Below are 17,877 nucleotides of genomic sequence, written 5' to 3' on the forward strand. Positions count from 1 at the left end.
ATAACAGCGGCTGATTAACAGCAAATGTTAAGCACAGTTCAAATTCAAACTGTAACTGTAGTTAACAGATGGAAAATCGTATCTTATACCGTAAAAGTTTTGTCTTAAAAGAGATACTCATACTTATTTTACATTTTGGATAGTTTTTAATAACTAATCCAATTAATAAATATTTAGACACCATGTATAATAAAACGTATAAAATGTATTTACAAAACAATTGGATAAAAAAAATTGCATACACACAATACTCGTTTAAAACAAACATATTTACAGCCGACTATGAATATAAATGCGCACAGATAAAATAAATACAAGAGTTGACTACGACTAAATGCGAGTGCGGGCGACAAAAGTTGGTGATTATCATTTCGATACGTAAGTACGGATCTCAGGCCTCCGAGAAATCGTTATCGTAGGCGTGATTGCGATAGGCCCCGTAGCCCGGATCCGCCTCCATGCCGCCGGCTCTTCGCTGGGGATGCTCAATGGCAGCTGCCCGGGGCTTCGACTGCATAACATCCTCAATCACCGGTTCGTCGTCCTCCTCGAGGTCCTCGCACTGATCCTTGTACTGGTAGTTGCGGGCCAGCCACAGGAAGATGAGCATGTCCACCAGCATGAGGCTGGCGAACAGGGTGAACTCCCCGGACTGGGAGCTGGTGAACTTGAACTCGGCAATCACCACGACGATCATGTTGCCAATGGCCACCGAAAGCAGCCAGCAGGCCTGCAGGACACTCTTCATGCTCGGTGGCGACTGGGAGTAGGAGAACTCCAGTCCCGTGACCGAGAACATAACCTCGGCCGCCGTCATCACTACGATTTGGGGCAGCTGCCACAGAATGGAGACGGCACTGGGGGGCAGCACCTCGACCAGATTGTATTGGTAGCCATCGCGAGAGCTTCCCGCCACCAAAAGGCTGTAGAGTCCTCCACCCTTGGCCTCGAAGTTGCCCACATTCTGGCCATTGATGTTCACCTGCGAGAAGCCAGCTGGGATCCTGTACAGCTGCGACGCATTGCGGTTGTCCAGGGAGATGGGTGTCTCCGGGGTTCCAGCTGACTCGGTGGACAGCAGGACAGGTCCCTCGCTCTCGGGCGTATTCAGCAAGGCCCTCACTGAGGAGCGACCACTGTCAACGGCGGTCGATTCCAGTCCATCGGCAAACTCCACCAGCTTGTCCTGGGCCAGGAAATAGCCCACCGACTTGCCCGGCTGCAAACGCAACTTCCCAGTGATGGCTGAACACTCTCCGGAGGCAGGTTGAGCCTTAAATGCGAACGTCTTGGACTTGGGCAGACGAACCGTCAGGTCCTGCCACATGCCCAGTGGTTCTATATGCTGTGGCGAACCCATCATCCTAGCCACATCACTCGAAATTTCATAGCGACAGGGCATGCCATTGTATATCCGCAGGTGGGCCACATCCGGTTCCGTGGGCGTGGCTCCGTAGGCGGCCTGCTCCATCTTCATCTCGAGACCAGCCGACAGGAAGAATCCCAAAGCAGCCAGGAGCAGGCCAATGGTCAGCTTCTGCAGGGGCCTCCTGATGCCGCAGCGCCGCAGAATGGGGTATATAATGTAGTCGAAGAGCGGCAGGAATCCCAGGATGAGCAGTGGATTGACCACCTGCATCTGATCGGGCTTGATCTGGAAGCCGAGTACCATTCCGTCCATCCTGGTGGCCTGAAAGGTCCAGCGCGAGCCCTGCTGATCGAAGAGGGCCCAAAAGACGGGGAAGGGCAGGAAAAGGCGCAGGATCCTGCCCAGGCACTTGGTCTCCTGCACCATTCGGGCACCCACCGTCGGCTTTGCGTAGTCTAGGAAGCTCTCCATCGGCTCCGAGTGCCTCCGCTTCTGCCAGCCCTTGAAGGCATCCGCAATACAACGCGATACCCCGAAGATCATATTTCCCGCGGGAGGCTGACACCTGTACAAACGCTTGCCGGCCATAAAGATCAGCACCGAGATGATCATCAGGATGGCGGGCACCCCAAAGGCCAGTGAGAAGCAGTCCTGATCGCCAAAGCAATGGACATCGGCCCTCAGGATCGGGGTGAATGTGGTCGAGATCAGGGAGCCAGCGTTGATGGCAAAGTAGAACAGCGAGAAGAACTTGGCCAGCTGAAGACTCTGAGCTGGCAGCGAGAATTGATCCCCACCAAACGCCGAAACGCAGGGTTTGATCCCACCAGTTCCAATAGCAATAAGCAAGAGTCCCACAACGGTCACCGCTCTGAAGGGGATAACATAAGGTATATCATAACTTTAACACATAATTAATCCCATATACTAACTTGGTTGGCATCCCCGTAAGTGGAACTGCGCCAAAGGAAACCACCATGGCTCCCAAACTATAGACCAGCGATAGATATAATATAGTCTTGTATTTTCCCAGCCAGCCATCGGCTATCAGAGCTCCGATCAGGGGGAAGATATAGACCAGCATGGTAAAGGTGTGGAAGAGCACCGTGGCGGTCTCCTCATTGTAGCCCAGCTTGTTTGTGAGATACAACACCAGAATGGCTGGAAAATAAAAGATATGTAAGATGGGTTACGACCAGATGTACCTCCCAAGAATTTACTTACTTCGCATTCCATAATAGTTGAACCTCTCACAGAACTCATTGCTGATGATAAAGGCCACCGATTTGGGATACGGAATGGTGGGAGCCTATAAGAAAAAAAAAAGAACCAGAGTCATTAAAACTATCGCGTTCTAATTGCCTGTATTCGCACATATTTCCTTTATCAGATCCCAACCCTATCTCTGCCTTTCTTTATCGATGCCCCACCATTGAGAATATGTCATTTCACGGACTGACTTGGCAAATTTCAGACCCCAGTACGTCAGTAGAAATTCATACAACGCCCAAAGTCGAAAAGATATTTTTGAGTTTTAAGTGCATATTGGATTTCGTAGACATTCCATCGTCTCGAGTGAAAAAGACAGCAAAAACTTTCTACCCACCGCCAGTTAACTTTGTTTCAATGCTCAAAATTGCTTTGTGTCAACTTCTGTCGGTTCTGTGACAAAGGAGATCTTCATAAATTAACTCTTTTATGAAGGGTCTTTTGAAGCTTGTAACTCTTAATTTGTTTATAATAGTCTCGAAATTATGAGTGACTTTTAGAAGTGACTGAGAAAAACGTTCTCTTGATGTATTGTTGAGTACCGCAAAAATGATATAGGTTTTTATATTATTGTACTATGGAAATTTATTATACGGAAAGAATAGTACCTTTATGATGCTACAATGGAACTAGATAACTTAGTGAATGGGGTAATATTAGTTGGGAAACTACTTAAAAGAAAATGTAAATATAGAACACAGTAAAATATAAAAAAAAAACTTGAATGAGGTAGAACAATTGTTAACTTATGGATTCATTTTTTAGTTGAAGTTTTGAGAGGGTATGCGAATTAAATATAGCAGAATGACGAATTCTTTGGGGAACTTTTATACGATCTTCGTTGAGCTCGGTTTAGGGGTCTTTTGGAATGTATTGATTAAATCTATGGTATTTCTAGGTTCGAATAGCCCTTATCTTTTTGAGTTTTCTAAGCTCATTCTCATGGTAATGTCGCTTTTTGTCGTCACTTCGTCTGGTTTATAATTTAGCTTTCGTTTTTGTTGGGTTTGTTTTGTTTTGCTTGGAGTTTTAGTTTATAGTTTTCTGTTTTTTGTTTTGATTTGCCGCGTCTCTTGGCCAAGGTGAGCAACGAAATGCAAACGGGTTTTCTCCGGCCAAAGCTTGCCAGCATTAGCAGTACCAGGCTGACTCCATCTGTCAGTGGGTAAGTGATCCATTGATGATTGAGAATTCTACGCACACCACGGCCTAGGCCAACTGCCTCTTCTCCCCAGCACTCCTCGCTCTTCGGAAGACTCACCGTTGCTGATTTGCAATTCTCCGGGCCGACAACTGCATTGACGACAAATGCCATAACTGACTTTATGTAACGCTCGCTTTACTCGGGGGTTTTTAATTTTGGCTCTGACTATAGTTAGACTTCGGCTCAAATCTGGCCAGCTTTACTTTACACCCCACTTTATTTGGATCCCCGCAGATCTTGGAATCTTGAGCTGTCGTCTATCGGAGACAACGTTCGGTATCGAACTAAGAATTCTCCGGCGATGGCTCCGAGCTTTAAAGTTCGATTTGCGAACCGTCTTTCTTCTATCCCTTTCTCCCGCCCCCTGACACGCCCCCCTCGAGGCAGTAACAGTTGTTAAGCGTAGGCAAATAAATTAACAAACAACATAAAATCGTCGGAGAGGGGAAGAAAGGGTTGTAATCGAGACGAACTTATGGGGTTTGGCGGGGCTTGAGCAGAAGATGGTGGGATCAAAGCTATATCTGATTGTCTCAGAGGTGTCTAGGAGGTTATCGTCGGGAATTCTGATCACAATGCGCGGGAATTCTGATCACAATGCTTGGGGTAAATGCATTCGCGTGCCGACCAGCAAAGTTGGTCACTATTGATCCTACCCTCTTTTACCAGGGGTATATCGGAGACTAAAGTCATGGGTAGAAAGAAAATGGTTTTGGGTACCTTTTTTTTTTAGCAATAACGTGTATTATAGTGGACCAATAGGTTTAGTAATCTCAATTATTTGGCACATCTAAATAATTGAAGTAATCGTTTTCATGCGACAAATAAAATGTAATCAAAATGGTATAGCAATTATTGAAATAAGGTAAATTATGATGAAACGCAAGCGTTATGGCTGACAGAAAACCAGATATTATTGAACCCATAGAATTCTTACTTAAACTTGACAATTTGAGTTCTTTAAAGGGTATTCATTGGTCCACCCTTTAGTGGAACTCAAAACTCTTCGATTCTTGTTTTGATTCTGACACTGGCAATTAATTAAATCAATTTGCGGGCAATAAAAGGATCTTGATTTAGTTTGAGTTTGGTTTGACACACATTTCTCGATCACGGGGGGCGTTCAAGGTCGACTGCGCTGCCATTGCGATCAATAGCCTTGGAGGCAGAAGAAACTAAAAAAGTTGGAGAAGAGCGAAGAGAGAAGAAAGAGCCAGCCGAAGAAAAGTCATTGGAACTTGGCGAGTTCGCAGCTTCTTTTTCTTATTTTCCATTTCTCGGCCGACCATTGCAAGTACACTAATGTGTGTGCCTTTGTGTGCACTGTACTTTCTCAATTGACAACTGAAAGTGATAAGTAGCTGTTCTCCGCTCTCTACTCTACCCACACCGAAAGAAAAGCACGATATGGTGGTAAGTTTAAAGATCATAAATATTAATATCATATTAACAAATCAATCAATCAGTTAAATGTGATAATGTTTATTGTGATGCAAAAAATAAAATTGATTTGGTAGGGATGGTACTTAAACACACTCTTCTTATATATTGATTCTTATTGCCCTTTTCTTTCTGTACATTTTTTTGTTCCCCTTTTTTCAAGAGATTTCTTCTGCCCTTATGGGGCATTCCGTTTACCGTTCGTTAACAAGCTTAACCCTTTTTGACCACTTACCGCAATTTGTGGAGCGGGCTCCTCTTTTTGTCCGTTTTTACCGTTAGTTATTTCCTTTGCCATTTTGGCATTGGCTTGGCTTTGGCGTGAGGCTGATGGTGGAGGAGAGCAAGAGCTAACTAAGCTTTAAGCTGCGCTCTTCACACTCAAAAAAATGTAATTTACATTGGCTTACATACCATAAAGCTTTAGAGTTGCCAAAATAAGTATCAGACTTAAAAAACAAAAAGAAATACATTAAAAAAAATGTATAATCAAAAATGTGTTTTACAATGTTTTTAAATATCTCATTAGCAAAGTTGTACTACAATTCAAATACACATTAAGATAACTTAAATTGATATACCATTTGCTAGAAAATATATTTGTATGCTTTAAAAACATTGCTCTTTATGTGAAGATTACATATGTACACTTTATCTGATGAATATCGAATTCACTCTTTTTTTATAATTCACAATAGAACTAGTTTTTATTTTCTGTGTAGCTCCTACCCTCTTTCTCTCTCTCTTATTTCAGAGATCATTGCAGCTGCAGCGTCGTTCTTCATTTTATTATTATAGGGGTGTTCCCACCTCCTCTTCTCTTTCGTGGAAAGCTTTTGACAGTCAAGTTCAATGCTGTTGAATGACGACTCTTTGAATTAGTGGATACCCCACGGATTAGCATTATCGCTAGGAGTCCCATAATTAGACGGGAAACAGATGTGTTTGTACACTTGTTGAACCCAAGTTTTTTCAGTAGGTTTACGGAGTATGTATCCTTATCTTTGGATACAATATATCCTGAATATGTTACCTTATCACAGAGTAGGATTCACCAGAAGAATGTTACTTGCAGCACATATCCAAGTATTGTTTCAACTGCTTGGCTTTCGTTATAGGAAGTTACAAAGCTTATGAAGGTGGTTTTGAGAATTTTAACCTATCGTTTTCTTTAATTGAGTTTTAGTTGGTTACTTTTTTATACCCTTGCAGAGGGTATATTGATTTCAGTCAGAAGTTTGCAACGCAGTGAAGGAGACGTTTCCGACCCCATAAAGTATATATATTCTTGATCAGCATGACTAGACGAGTCGATCTAGCCATGTCCGTCTGTCCGTCTGTCCGTCTGTCCGTCTGTCCGTCCGTTTCTACGCAAACTAGTCTCTCAGTTTTAAAGCTATCGGGCTGAAACTTTCCCAAAAGTCTTATATCTTTTGCAGGTAGTATATAAGTCGGAACCAGCCGGATCGGACAACTATATCTTATAGCTCCCATAGGAATAATCGGACAAAAAAATGAAAAAAAATTATATCTTTGGTGTTTTTTAGCATAAAAACTCCTAAGCTTGGAAATAACAATTTTTAAATAATTTTGAATTTTGAATTAAATATTATCGAAATCGGACGACTATATCATATAGCTGCCATAGGAACGATCGGAAAATTTGTGGAAAAATAATATGAAAAAAATTATAGCTTCGGTGTTTTTCAACATATAACCTCCAACGCTTGGAAATAACATTTTTTAATTAGTTCTGAATTTCGAATTAAATTTTATCAAAATCGGACGACTATGTCATATAGCTGCCATAGGAACGATCGCAAAATTGGTAGAAAAATAATATGAAACAAATTATAGCTTCGGTGTTTTTTAACATATAACCTCCTACGCTTGGAAATAACATTTTTTAATTAGTTCTGAATTTCGAATTTAATTTTATCAAAATCGGACGACTATATCATATAGCTGCCATAGGAACGATCGGAAAATTGCTACGAAAATAATATGAACCAAATTATAGCTTCGGTGTTTTTTGACATATTATCTTATACTATTGGGAATATCATTTTTTGTGTTTTTAAATTTAATAATTATAGCTGCAAGGGTATATAAGCTTCGGCTTGCCGAAGCTAACTTCCTTTCTTGTTTTACAAAGAAATCGACCTAACTGATTTAATTTCTAATGAAAATGTTATCCTTGGATATTTCTTGGAATATGTTCTTATTTAACTTGCTTTACCTTTGATTTACCGACATCTTGTGGCAACTACATTAACTGCACTATCTTATGATTATCCATGTCGTTTTCTTTCAGACCAAGCTAATAAACTGATAACTCCGGATCGATCTTATCTTTTTCGATCCTATTCTTTCTAACTATCGGACCCCTGGTCGCGCAGAATGGTCGAGTGCCAAGTGCTTGTTATCTGTGTTTGTTTTCTTTACGGCTTTGAGTAATTTGTGGGACTTTCCCAGGCCACCATAAATCTATCCAGCTGTAAAGATTTATGATCCGCATTAGCAATTGTTTCGCTTTGAGATTACTGAGGTTTTTCACGAGAATAGAGGACTGCGAAGCGCCGTGGTATATCAGTAAGTTGGGCGGTTGCGAAAGTGTTAATGTACACAAAATTGTCAATTAACGTTGTCATTTTCCTCTACTGCATTTCAGACTCACCTCCTCTAAATCGATAGTCTCATATGGGCTATAGTGCACGTGCTGGGGCCGATCCTTCCTCACTCGAGTGCGGGTATAGCGGCGTACTGTTAGAATTTACAGAGATTATATTGTAGGGAATGGAATTTATCAACCTACTTCGACTAAATTCAGATCCGGCTATTAGGCGACTCAGATCGGAGCTGGAGCTGCAGAGGGAGCTGGAACTGCCGTAGATCTCGGGATCCCGCTGCCTGTAAAACATATTTCAACTAAAATTCGAACTTCTGACAGCCAAGACTAAGGAAATGGGTACAAATATTTGAGACTATGTGTTTGGTATAGGTAATTTAACGTTATTATGAAATAACATTTATTATTGCATGATAAATCGATTACTTTAGAGATTGTTTTTTAGCTAAACTCAGTGAAAAATTGCGAAAACATCAACTCAGCAAGTTCAAGTGAAGGGATTATATCGGTGTGCAATTGCAATCAATTGATCAAACACTTGGCCAGTTATCAGCATCGATATCGGGGTCCGGGCCTCGACTTCGGATCCACAAGTGCCCTTATCTGCGAACATCTGAGCCCCTCGAGACACTGTCCTAAGAAACCAATCGATCAATGGAGTATCTGCCTATCTGAGGCAAGGACATCGGTTAGCAATATCTTGATTCGCCTCGCATTTATTACCCCGGTTACTTAATCGGCGCAAAGTGCGATTTGGCAAGCTCGTGCTTGGGTGTGCGATTAGCCCACCGATTAAGTATGTAGTTTCCGATCTAATCGTACAGACCTTATCGCCACCTGACCAGCAGTTTGATAAGGTCTTTATTGTAGGCACCAGGATCAGCGAAGAGTTTCTTCACCCAGATTCCCAGTTTTCATAAATGGCATGGTATCTAATAGCTAGCTGGGGCTACGACCACCCCTATGGATCTCTATGTTTGTCAACACGCAACCCGATCGATCGACACACAGACATCTAACGTCTTGATGGCTTTAATTAAGTGTTACTCAATCGATCGCATAGCTCGCATTATAAAGACTAGACACCATGCAATCTCGAGCCAAGTGACAATCGTAAAATCGAAAGCACGAAGCAAAACAAAAAGTTCACTTGTCGCACAGTCAGGGCCCCTCGTTGAGCAATAATGGTTAACAATAACAATATAGGCTATGGGCTATCGGGAATCGGCAGATTGGCTATGGCCAATAGATGTTTATACTTGTTTCTGGGCATGGCTATAATGATAGGCGGCCATAAATACTATTCGCAGCCATCGACGCAGCGATTAAGTTCATAAAACAAAACGCCACAAGTTTTGCGACCACCTCCGATTAGATGCCAATCAATGGCGGTGACACAAAGAGGGTTAAAACTATAGGGGCTTTATTTCGGCATTTCCTTTCCGTGGTGGAAGAACGCATCGATCAATATTTACCCTCTACGAAATAAATTATACTGCTAAAAGATCTTGACTCCAAAATATTTAACCATTTAATAAAAACACAAGATTTTATATCATTTAAATATCTTATCCGTATTCAGGTTTAGTTTAAGAATCAATATGTCTAACCTTAAGATATCCCTGATTCTTCTTCTTTGCCTACATGTTTGCTATAAAATTAATAATTTAACTACTTAATGGCTTTCTACTAGTAAATTTCCTCATTAATATAATTAAAAGGGTTTATTGTAGTTTATTGTGGTGCTTCCAAAATAACGCCAATCATCTGGGTCTTAATGTTTGTTATATACACTCTTAAAAGTGTGAAAATGGAAAGTCATTTAGTTTGTTATAGCAAGTCATAACTATTAAAGACTAGACGCACTGATTCAGTAGTTCATGGAAGTACTTTTAATTTCTTGAAAAATAAATGGTTAATTGGTAACTTATTGATCGCTATTTTAAGCCAATCAGTAAACAATTTGTTTATTTAGGTATAATCTATAATAATGAAGGTGACTGCTGTCCGATTAATTCGCAATTCTTATGATTAAAGCTGGAGATATTGACATTCTGGATCCCCAAATCTGACTTTTTCACTTTAAACACTCCCCTGACTCACATTATCTTTTCTATTTTGCAGTACTATCAGCCCATAGACGTAGTAGCTTCTTGAATTATTATCTTAAGACTATATATAGTAGACGACTTTCCGATCCATGACTTATGGTGGGTAAGGGTGGGGAGCCCCCATCCCACAGATCTGCAAGTAATGCCCGGAGATAACCGTTAGGGCGTTGAAAATATTTAGTTAATGACTAGGCGGAATTCGCACCAAACTAAAGGCTTATGACAGACGGGGCGTGGCAGGTGTGATAAACGCAGCCCTCAAACGCAGTTGGCAAAGCAATTGTGATGGACGATGATCTGGATTGGACAGGTGGAGTTAAGGGGGGTGGCCGAAAGAAGGGGTTTATTTCGATGGGTAGTGGGTCATAAATAATCAACGCGAGAACCACTGCGACTTCATTCACTGTGGGTAAGCGAACACCGGGCCGTAAATACTTCCACTTGGCTGTCGATAACACTGCGATTAGGGTTATCATTATGTAGTTTTAACGCTTTTTGTCATCCTTCGACGCGGGCAGAGGCACCGACGCCGACGCAGGCAGAGCACGCGCGCAGTCGCAGCGGGCAGAGGGCGGAGCAGAGCTGCACAACAGCATAACCGTTAACGGCTTCTTAGCAAAGCTCGTCGGTAGTTCACTTCAGTCTGAGGCTGTTGATCGTCGCTAGCGGACGTGGTCGCTCAACCCTACTCTACTCGGTCCAAAACCGATTCCAGACCGATACCGAACCGATTCCAAACCGTTTCCAAGCCGATCCCAACCGATCCGACGTGCGTTCTATATTTTTTTGCAGTTGTTAAATGTTTTAATGTGAGTTACAAGTGCGCGTCATGCAATGAACTATAAAAGCATTAACGATTTAGAAGATAACTTGCAAAGAGAACACAGAGACAGGCAATAAGAAACTAAAGTAAAATAAATAAACAACTTACAAAAGTGTCAGTATTACTTTTCAAAATTTCAAAATCTCTTACGAAAGTATAGAAGTTTTCAAAAATGGATTGTTTAATATATAGTAAAGTTTAAAGTTATACATTACTTTTATTGAATCAAATCATGTTATTTTTAAATTACTTCCCTATGATATCAAGATACAAAATGCAAAAAAACATTTATTTAGCTATGTGCTATCAATTCGTATTTCCCAGTTCACATTTAAAATCCATTAATAACCCATTAAACATCAATTGAGATCATAGTTTATCTTCTTGATAGGAATATCTTTCCCACGTTGTTAGATCAAGTTTATTATTTTGTATTGGCAATTTCCTAGTAGATATCAAGACTAGCCATCTTCCTTTAAAAATATTACCAACCCTTTTTTGAGCACCGATTTTTGAGCTCATTGAACCGCAGACGAGGCTTGGTACTTTTTTGTTCCTGTTGTATCTGTTGTTTCTCAATGTAAATAAAATACAAACGTGTTCCTTTTTTATTTATTAAAAAGAAAGCTTGAGTTTATGCAACCCGTCCCACATATTATACACGTACAACGTAATGATTTTTAAATAAATGCCATATTTCTCTTCGATTTCAAGTGACGCGTAACGGATGTAAAGCGATCCACGGATTCCAAACATGACGGATAAAGAAAATGGTATTGCTAATCATAAAAAAACCTAACAGCATAATTATAGTTTTTACAGCGGGGTGGTAATTATACAGATTACTGAACCGAGATTTATGGCCCATATTTTGGAGATACAACATGGAGAGTCTCTGTAGTCTGTAGATACTATAGGTACAATGAACATAGATATAAATGTATATATGGTGACATTCCTTGACGCAATTTAACTGCGTTTTATATTAATTGATTTCGTGTCTACGATCCATGAGTTGTGAATATAAATACTATTTGTGAGTTAGCTTGATATTAAACCTTGAGTCAGCTTTCCTTAATAAGTCATATATAATACATAAAATTCCCCCTGCCCTAGATTATGGTGGCACTTTTACTTAATTTATTGCGGGCCTTTTTCCGGAATACCAACCTTCCCTCCTGAATAAAGGCCGTTGGGTAACGTTCAAGCTGTAAAGATTAGCGTAATATCTGGGGACACTTATTGGCATTAGTGACAAAACGGAGGAACGATTCCCCGAACACTTGGTATTCGGTTCTCTTGGCGGCGTGTGCAGTCCGCAAATCTAATCGCTCCGATAAGGGACATCGAGTTCGAGTGGTTTGCCCGGAGCTTTAGCCACTTGAGCGGCTCCACCACCACAACCCGGCCCAAATGCGGATCCGCTTTTGCCGGTCCCCGAAAAAAAGAACTGCCAAACTTGGTCAATTGGCACGCACAGACCTTGCCTATATCGAACATTTAAGAAAAAAAAACTTGTCTTGCCTACATTATATATTTTCTAATTTGTATAATGTATGCCTGCATTTCAATGTCAGCCGCCGGCTTCATTTGCATATTCATAGACACAAACCGCTAACAAACTCTGTTTACGATTGTGATTCCGATTGCAAATGCGATTTTGTTTGGTATTCCCCAAGCTAACAATTGCTGACAAATCGCTGGGAGAGCTGGAAAATGCCTGTACATAGTGCAGCGGCTTGCAATTAGTGAGCAATTTGCTAGGTATTCGGTTATTCGTATTCGGTATATGGTATATGGTTGCTCACTTTCGGGACAGAACTTGGCCAAATTGGATAGGGCGGCAACGCTATCGGGGGCCATAATTGCCATTCCGAACGGAACAAGACAATCACTACCGAAAACACAAACTTATCTAACACCAGCACACTCTCTGACAACTTCCATTGAATAATTTTGTTTCTCCAACGCCAAAAAAAATAAAAACATTTGTAATTAAAGTTGTGACGAAACCCCCTTTGCGCCGGTTATCATTCCGCCGGACCAATAAACCGCTCTCGACCTAATCGCTTGTAAATCAGTTGGATCCTACTGATACACGTTGGGATACCCCACACTTAGATTCTCTCTATGGAGATTACGATATTGGGTCGTTGCTAAATTTACAACCGATTTGATGGGCAATCGGTTAACAATACCAACTGCGATAACGTCGTCACATTCCCGCCTGATCCGATCTGCAATGTCATCCAAGAGCCACTTGAACAGGCACGTACGCACTGGCTGGAACTTCCATTTAGATCGGAAACTTATAGTACAGCTTCAAGATCTCTTCGAAATATATCGTTTGTCCTATGTTGATACTCCTTGAAACCTAAGTCTTTCATAACACAACTTTATACCCTTTAATCTACCTATAAAAATCCTTCTTAGTTACATATTTCTCTGTATATTTGTCTATTCGTCTTTCAATATAAACTGAACTTAAAGTCAATCAAAAAGTGATGTATTGCCATTGTCCATCCATTTTTGTGTACGCATATCTATCTATCTCTCTAACATCAGTCAATCTAACTACCTACAAAGCAATCAATATACTTCTCCATCTCCCGAACCCTAAAAGCTTTTCAAATAGAAATCTTGAGAAAGTGAAATTGAGAACACTTTCACAACACTTCACCCCGGACTCTTTACAACTGCACTTAAGACATACCAGGCTTATCTTATTATTTATAGGAAAAGCCCTCATTATATTTATTTTTTAATTCCCTTGGTGTGAATTCCGGCATATCAGCGATTCCAATTGGGCTGTTGGTTACTTGTGATTTCCCATATCGCTCGATCACAGCGTACTCCTGTTTGGGGCCCCATCTCCACCTCCTTTGCGACATTGACACAGATCCCTGGCACCATATATACTATACTATCAGTGACTGGGGATGAATGAATGAGTGGATTTGAGTGGATAGGGTGACTGCCGGGTCTGGTTTAGCGACTTCAAACGGCCACCGAAGCGGGTCAATGCTGTACACGTCTGGTACTCGCATATATAAACGATAAGGCTTTTTATGTTAATGGATGTTTGATGTGGAGTGTTGTGCGTGCAATAGCATTGTTTCCACGGTTTATGGTGCCATGTGATGGCTTCATTGCTGCCTCAAATGGCGGCCATAAACGCTGATAAAGCATCGATGGATTAGCCACGAGCCGAACCAATTCTGGATATCACACGCAGATAAGACCCATTCACCACAGGCCGTCATTGGGGACTTTCCCAGTCGCTTCCTGAACCACTAAACATCGATCAAATTCAGATCCCGTTGTCCGAACATGGCCATGACCATGACTAAAGGCACTCGCTGCAATTACCATTCGATCCACATGGACATGTCCATTTAAGCATCCACCAGACACTCAGACGCAGCATCGTCAGCAATCAGCATGTGGTTTATGGAGTGAAAAGCCATGCTCTCTGTCAAGTTGTCACAGCAGTGTCGAGGCGATCCCCGAGAGAGCTATCTTTCCTGGCCGGGCTATCTGTCTGCCACTATCGTAAACCACGTAAACGCTATACGGCTAGGGCTAATGCGGTTTAATTTATGCCTGGCCACCGAATTCACACGCCCACGGGTAAGGCAAAGGCCTGGCCAAATATAGAGCAGTCCTTATCTGTGGCGGGAGGTGTCAAGCACAAGGCCACAAGTCTCGGTTTCGGTTTGCCAGTTCTGATGAAATGTCGCTGATCTAACAGATCACTGTCGCATCTGTGTGGGCAGACGAAATGGAACGGCCGGCGGAGCAAGTACCCCTGCTGGGTGGGCTCTTCGAACTTCCAAGCACTAGAGTATCAATTCCTAAACCAGGATTCCTTTCTCGTCCGCAGAAATACAGCCAGCGGCTGAGCCTGTGGCTGAACCAGCGCCTTCTCCTGCTGCAGAGATCGCTCCTGCGAGTCCCTCGCCCAAAGCCTTGGTCGTAGAAGACTCCATACCAAGTGCTGGGCTCGTGGAAGACTCTACCCCAAGTGTTGCGACCGTAGAAGACACTACGCCGATTGCAGCCTTCGCAGAAAGTCAACCCGCCGTCGAGAGCAATGGCAAGGCATTGGTGGAGGCCAAGAAGCTGCCCGAAATCGCTGCGGAACCCCAGAAGAATGGCAAGGAGCCCGAGAAGAATGGCAAGGAACTGCAGGAGGCCAATGACTTCAAGAACGTTTCCGAGGCTGAGGGTCAGCAGAAGGTAATCCCCATTGATTCTCCGCATCAAAGCACAAACTAACCAGGACTGTACCCCCTCGATTGTTATTCTCAGAAACTGCCGTATCCCAAGTCCGTGTTCTTCATCATCAGTAACGAGTTCTGCGAGCGATTCAACTACTACGGCATGCGAAGTGGGTTGATCCACAGGATCCCCTTATTGAATCTGTACTAATCTCATCTGTATTCCCCACAGCTGTTCTGGTCCTCTATCTGAGTCGAGCTCTGCACTATTCTGATGACACCGCCACCGTGGTCTTCCACGTCTTCACCATGTTCGTGTACTTCCTCTGCGTTTTCGGCGCCATCATTTCGGACTCCTGGCTGGGCAAATTCAAGACGATCCTGTACTTATCGATGGTGTATATATGCGGATCGGTGCTGCTGACCCTGGGAGCGATTGGACCACTCAACCTGCCCGTCGAGACGTTCACGATGCTGGGCCTGGCGCTTATTGCCCTCGGATCGGGTGGCATTAAGCCCTGTGTGTCGGCATTCGGCGGCGATCAGTTCAAGGTGCCGGAGCAGGTGAAGCAGATCACCTCGTTCTTCTCGCTCTTCTACTTCTCGATCAATGCCGGATCGCTGATCTCCACCACGGTGACCCCGATCCTGCGCGAGGATGTATCCTGCTTCAACGACATCAACTGTTATCCCCTGGCCTTCGGAGTGCCCGCCGTGCTGATGATTGTCTCGGTGATCATCTTCGTTCTGGGACGATCCCTCTACAAGATGAAGCCGCCGGCCGGTAACATGGTGGTGCTGGTGAGCAGTACCATCTGGACAGCTCTAACGACCAAGTGCAAGGAGAAGAAGACCAATCCGCGGGAGCACTGGCTGGACTATGCCGATGTGAAGTACGATCGCCAGTTGATCGACGATGTCAAGGTGCTGATGCGAGTGCTCTTCCTCTACCTGCCGCTCCCGGTCTTCTGGGCACTGTTCGACCAGCAGGGCTCCCGCTGGACCTTCCAGGCCACCCGTATGGACGGCGACATGGGCTCCTGGGACATCAAACCCGACCAACTGCAAGTGCTCAACCCGCTGCTCATTCTGCTCTTCATCCCCCTGTACGATGTGGCCTTCTATCCGGCCCTGAGGCTCGTGGGCATCCGCCGACCTCTGCAGAAGCTCACCATGGGCGGCATCCTGGCCGGCATAGCCTTCATCATATCCGGCGTGGTGGAGCTCAACCTGGAGGTGAGTTGTAGTGGGGCTTTTAAGGAGAGTGGTCCTCTATAACCTGAAGTTCACTAAGATAAAAAGAAATGGGTGGAGATCGCCCTATTGAATAGCTTAGCGTTTACAATCATACTGTACTGTACTGTATTTGCACCTGCACCTGCACTTTCCCCTTCTCTCTCTCGTTGCACGCCTTGCTGTCGCTAGAAAACCTATCCCGACCTGCCCTACAGCCAGAACATCCAGCTGCGCATCTTCAACCCGGAGAACTGTGACTACACCTTCACGTCGAACCTAGCGGGAGTGGAGAGCGTGACGGTGCCCTCGCTGAATGCCTACACGAACAAGGACATCTACGTATCCAACTCGGTGAACCTGGTCTACTCCCTGACCAGCCAGAACCCGTCCTGCACCAACAATGTTGCCGGGGCCACGATAACCCTGACCGAGAAGAAGGCCTGGTCGCTGTTCCTCAATCCGACAAATGCCACCACCACCCACTTCTGGCAGGAGGACTATGTGGACAAGCCCAGCGAGAGTCGTCCACTGATCCGCAATGTGGCCAACGTGCCGCAGAGTCAGACGATCCGTTGGCAAAGTGCGTCCAAGGGAGAGGTGGCCTATGAGGAACTGGCCGCCGATACGAACCTCACGCGTGTGAATTCGGCGCTTTACGATGTCCTGGTGGGTGAAACCATAGTTGGACAATTTAATGTCCACACTGGCGGAGTGTACACCCTGCTTATCAGTGATGGGTATACGGCCAATCTGGTGGAGGTTACCGAGGCCAACTCGATGAACATCCTCTGGCTGGTGCCGCAGTACGTGATCATGACGCTCGGCGAGGTGATGTTCTCGGTGACGGGTCTGGAGTTCTCCTACGCCCAGGCGCCGCCCAGCATGAAGAGTGTCCTGCAGGCCTGCTGGCTGCTCACGGTGGCCTTTGGCAACGTCATTGTGGTCATCATCGCCGAGGCCGCTCTGTTCGACTCGCAGGCCAGCGAATTCTTCCTGTTCGCCGGCCTCATGTTCGCCGACATGCTGATCTTCATGGTGATGGCCTACTACTATGTGCCCAATGATCCCAACAAGCCGCTGGAGGAGGCCCAGCCCTTGACAGCGGGCGATGCCAAGGCCGAGATACCGCCCCTCGAGGGCGGAGTCGAGAACAAGGGCAAGGAAATCGAAGAGTAGACCCGGACACACTCGATCCCATCCGATTCGTCCTGCTCGCTCTCCAGCGTTGTGTATTATATGTATTTGTATTTCTATTTGTATCTGTACTTGTAGATGTGTATATGTGAATCCTTAGGGGCCTCTGTCCATTCCCGAGCTAAGTGTAAGTGAAGCCCCGACCGGGCGTTGTTGCATATGAGAAGACATCCATCTAGTTAATCTAATAAAACAAAATCACTGATATAACCCGCTGCGTGTTGTTACTCTACAGTCTTTGTCTGGTCTGCCTTCTGTGTTTCTTTCTATCTGAACTGTGCCCTCTCTCCGCCATAAGATCATTCTGGAGATTATAGTATCAACAATCATGGAAGAGTAGAGAACTGGGTTTATCTCTAAAGGGGAACAGTGAAGTACTAAG

General features: G+C 44.0%; 2 protein-coding genes across 5 annotated transcripts; one reads left to right on the forward strand and one right to left on the reverse strand.

Moving 5' to 3' along the window:
• Positions 1 to 185: 185 nt before the first annotated feature.
• Positions 186 to 8,230, reverse strand: LOC119557725 (peptide transporter family 1). Of its 3 annotated transcripts, XM_037870607.1 has the most exons (5): positions 8,098 to 8,230; positions 7,960 to 8,045; positions 2,594 to 2,678; positions 2,302 to 2,530; positions 186 to 2,240 (listed from the first exon to the last, which is right to left on the reverse strand). In XM_037870607.1, exons 1-5 carry the CDS (start codon positions 8,201 to 8,203, stop codon positions 392 to 394), a joined length of 2,355 nt encoding a protein of 784 aa, XP_037726535.1. In that variant the 5' UTR covers positions 8,204 to 8,230; the 3' UTR covers positions 186 to 391. The 3 variants fall into 3 exon arrangements, with proteins under 3 accessions (XP_037726535.1, XP_037726536.1, XP_037726537.1); XM_037870608.1 differs by lacking the exons at positions 7,960 to 8,045; positions 8,098 to 8,230 and adding an exon at positions 5,518 to 5,586; XM_037870609.1 differs by lacking the exons at positions 7,960 to 8,045; positions 8,098 to 8,230 and adding an exon at positions 3,900 to 4,101.
• A 2,445-nt stretch (positions 8,231 to 10,675) lies between these two features.
• LOC119557035 (peptide transporter family 1) lies at positions 10,676 to 17,705 on the forward strand. Of its 2 annotated transcripts, XM_037869582.1 has the most exons (6): positions 10,676 to 10,831; positions 11,560 to 11,618; positions 14,729 to 15,084; positions 15,157 to 15,235; positions 15,298 to 16,301; positions 16,491 to 17,705. In XM_037869582.1, the coding sequence occupies exons 2-6, from the start codon at positions 11,600 to 11,602 to the stop codon at positions 17,475 to 17,477; spliced, it is 2,445 nt and encodes an 814-aa protein (XP_037725510.1). In that variant the 5' UTR covers positions 10,676 to 10,831; positions 11,560 to 11,599; the 3' UTR covers positions 17,478 to 17,705. The 2 variants fall into 2 exon arrangements, with proteins under 2 accessions (XP_037725510.1, XP_037725509.1); XM_037869581.1 differs by lacking the exons at positions 10,676 to 10,831; positions 11,560 to 11,618 and adding an exon at positions 14,515 to 14,660.
• Positions 17,706 to 17,877: the final 172 nt, after the last annotated feature.

This window comes from Drosophila subpulchrella, chromosome X (assembly GCF_014743375.2).
Source record: "Drosophila subpulchrella strain 33 F10 #4 breed RU33 chromosome X, RU_Dsub_v1.1 Primary Assembly, whole genome shotgun sequence".
NCBI classification, from domain to species: Eukaryota; Metazoa; Arthropoda; class Insecta; order Diptera; family Drosophilidae; genus Drosophila; species Drosophila subpulchrella.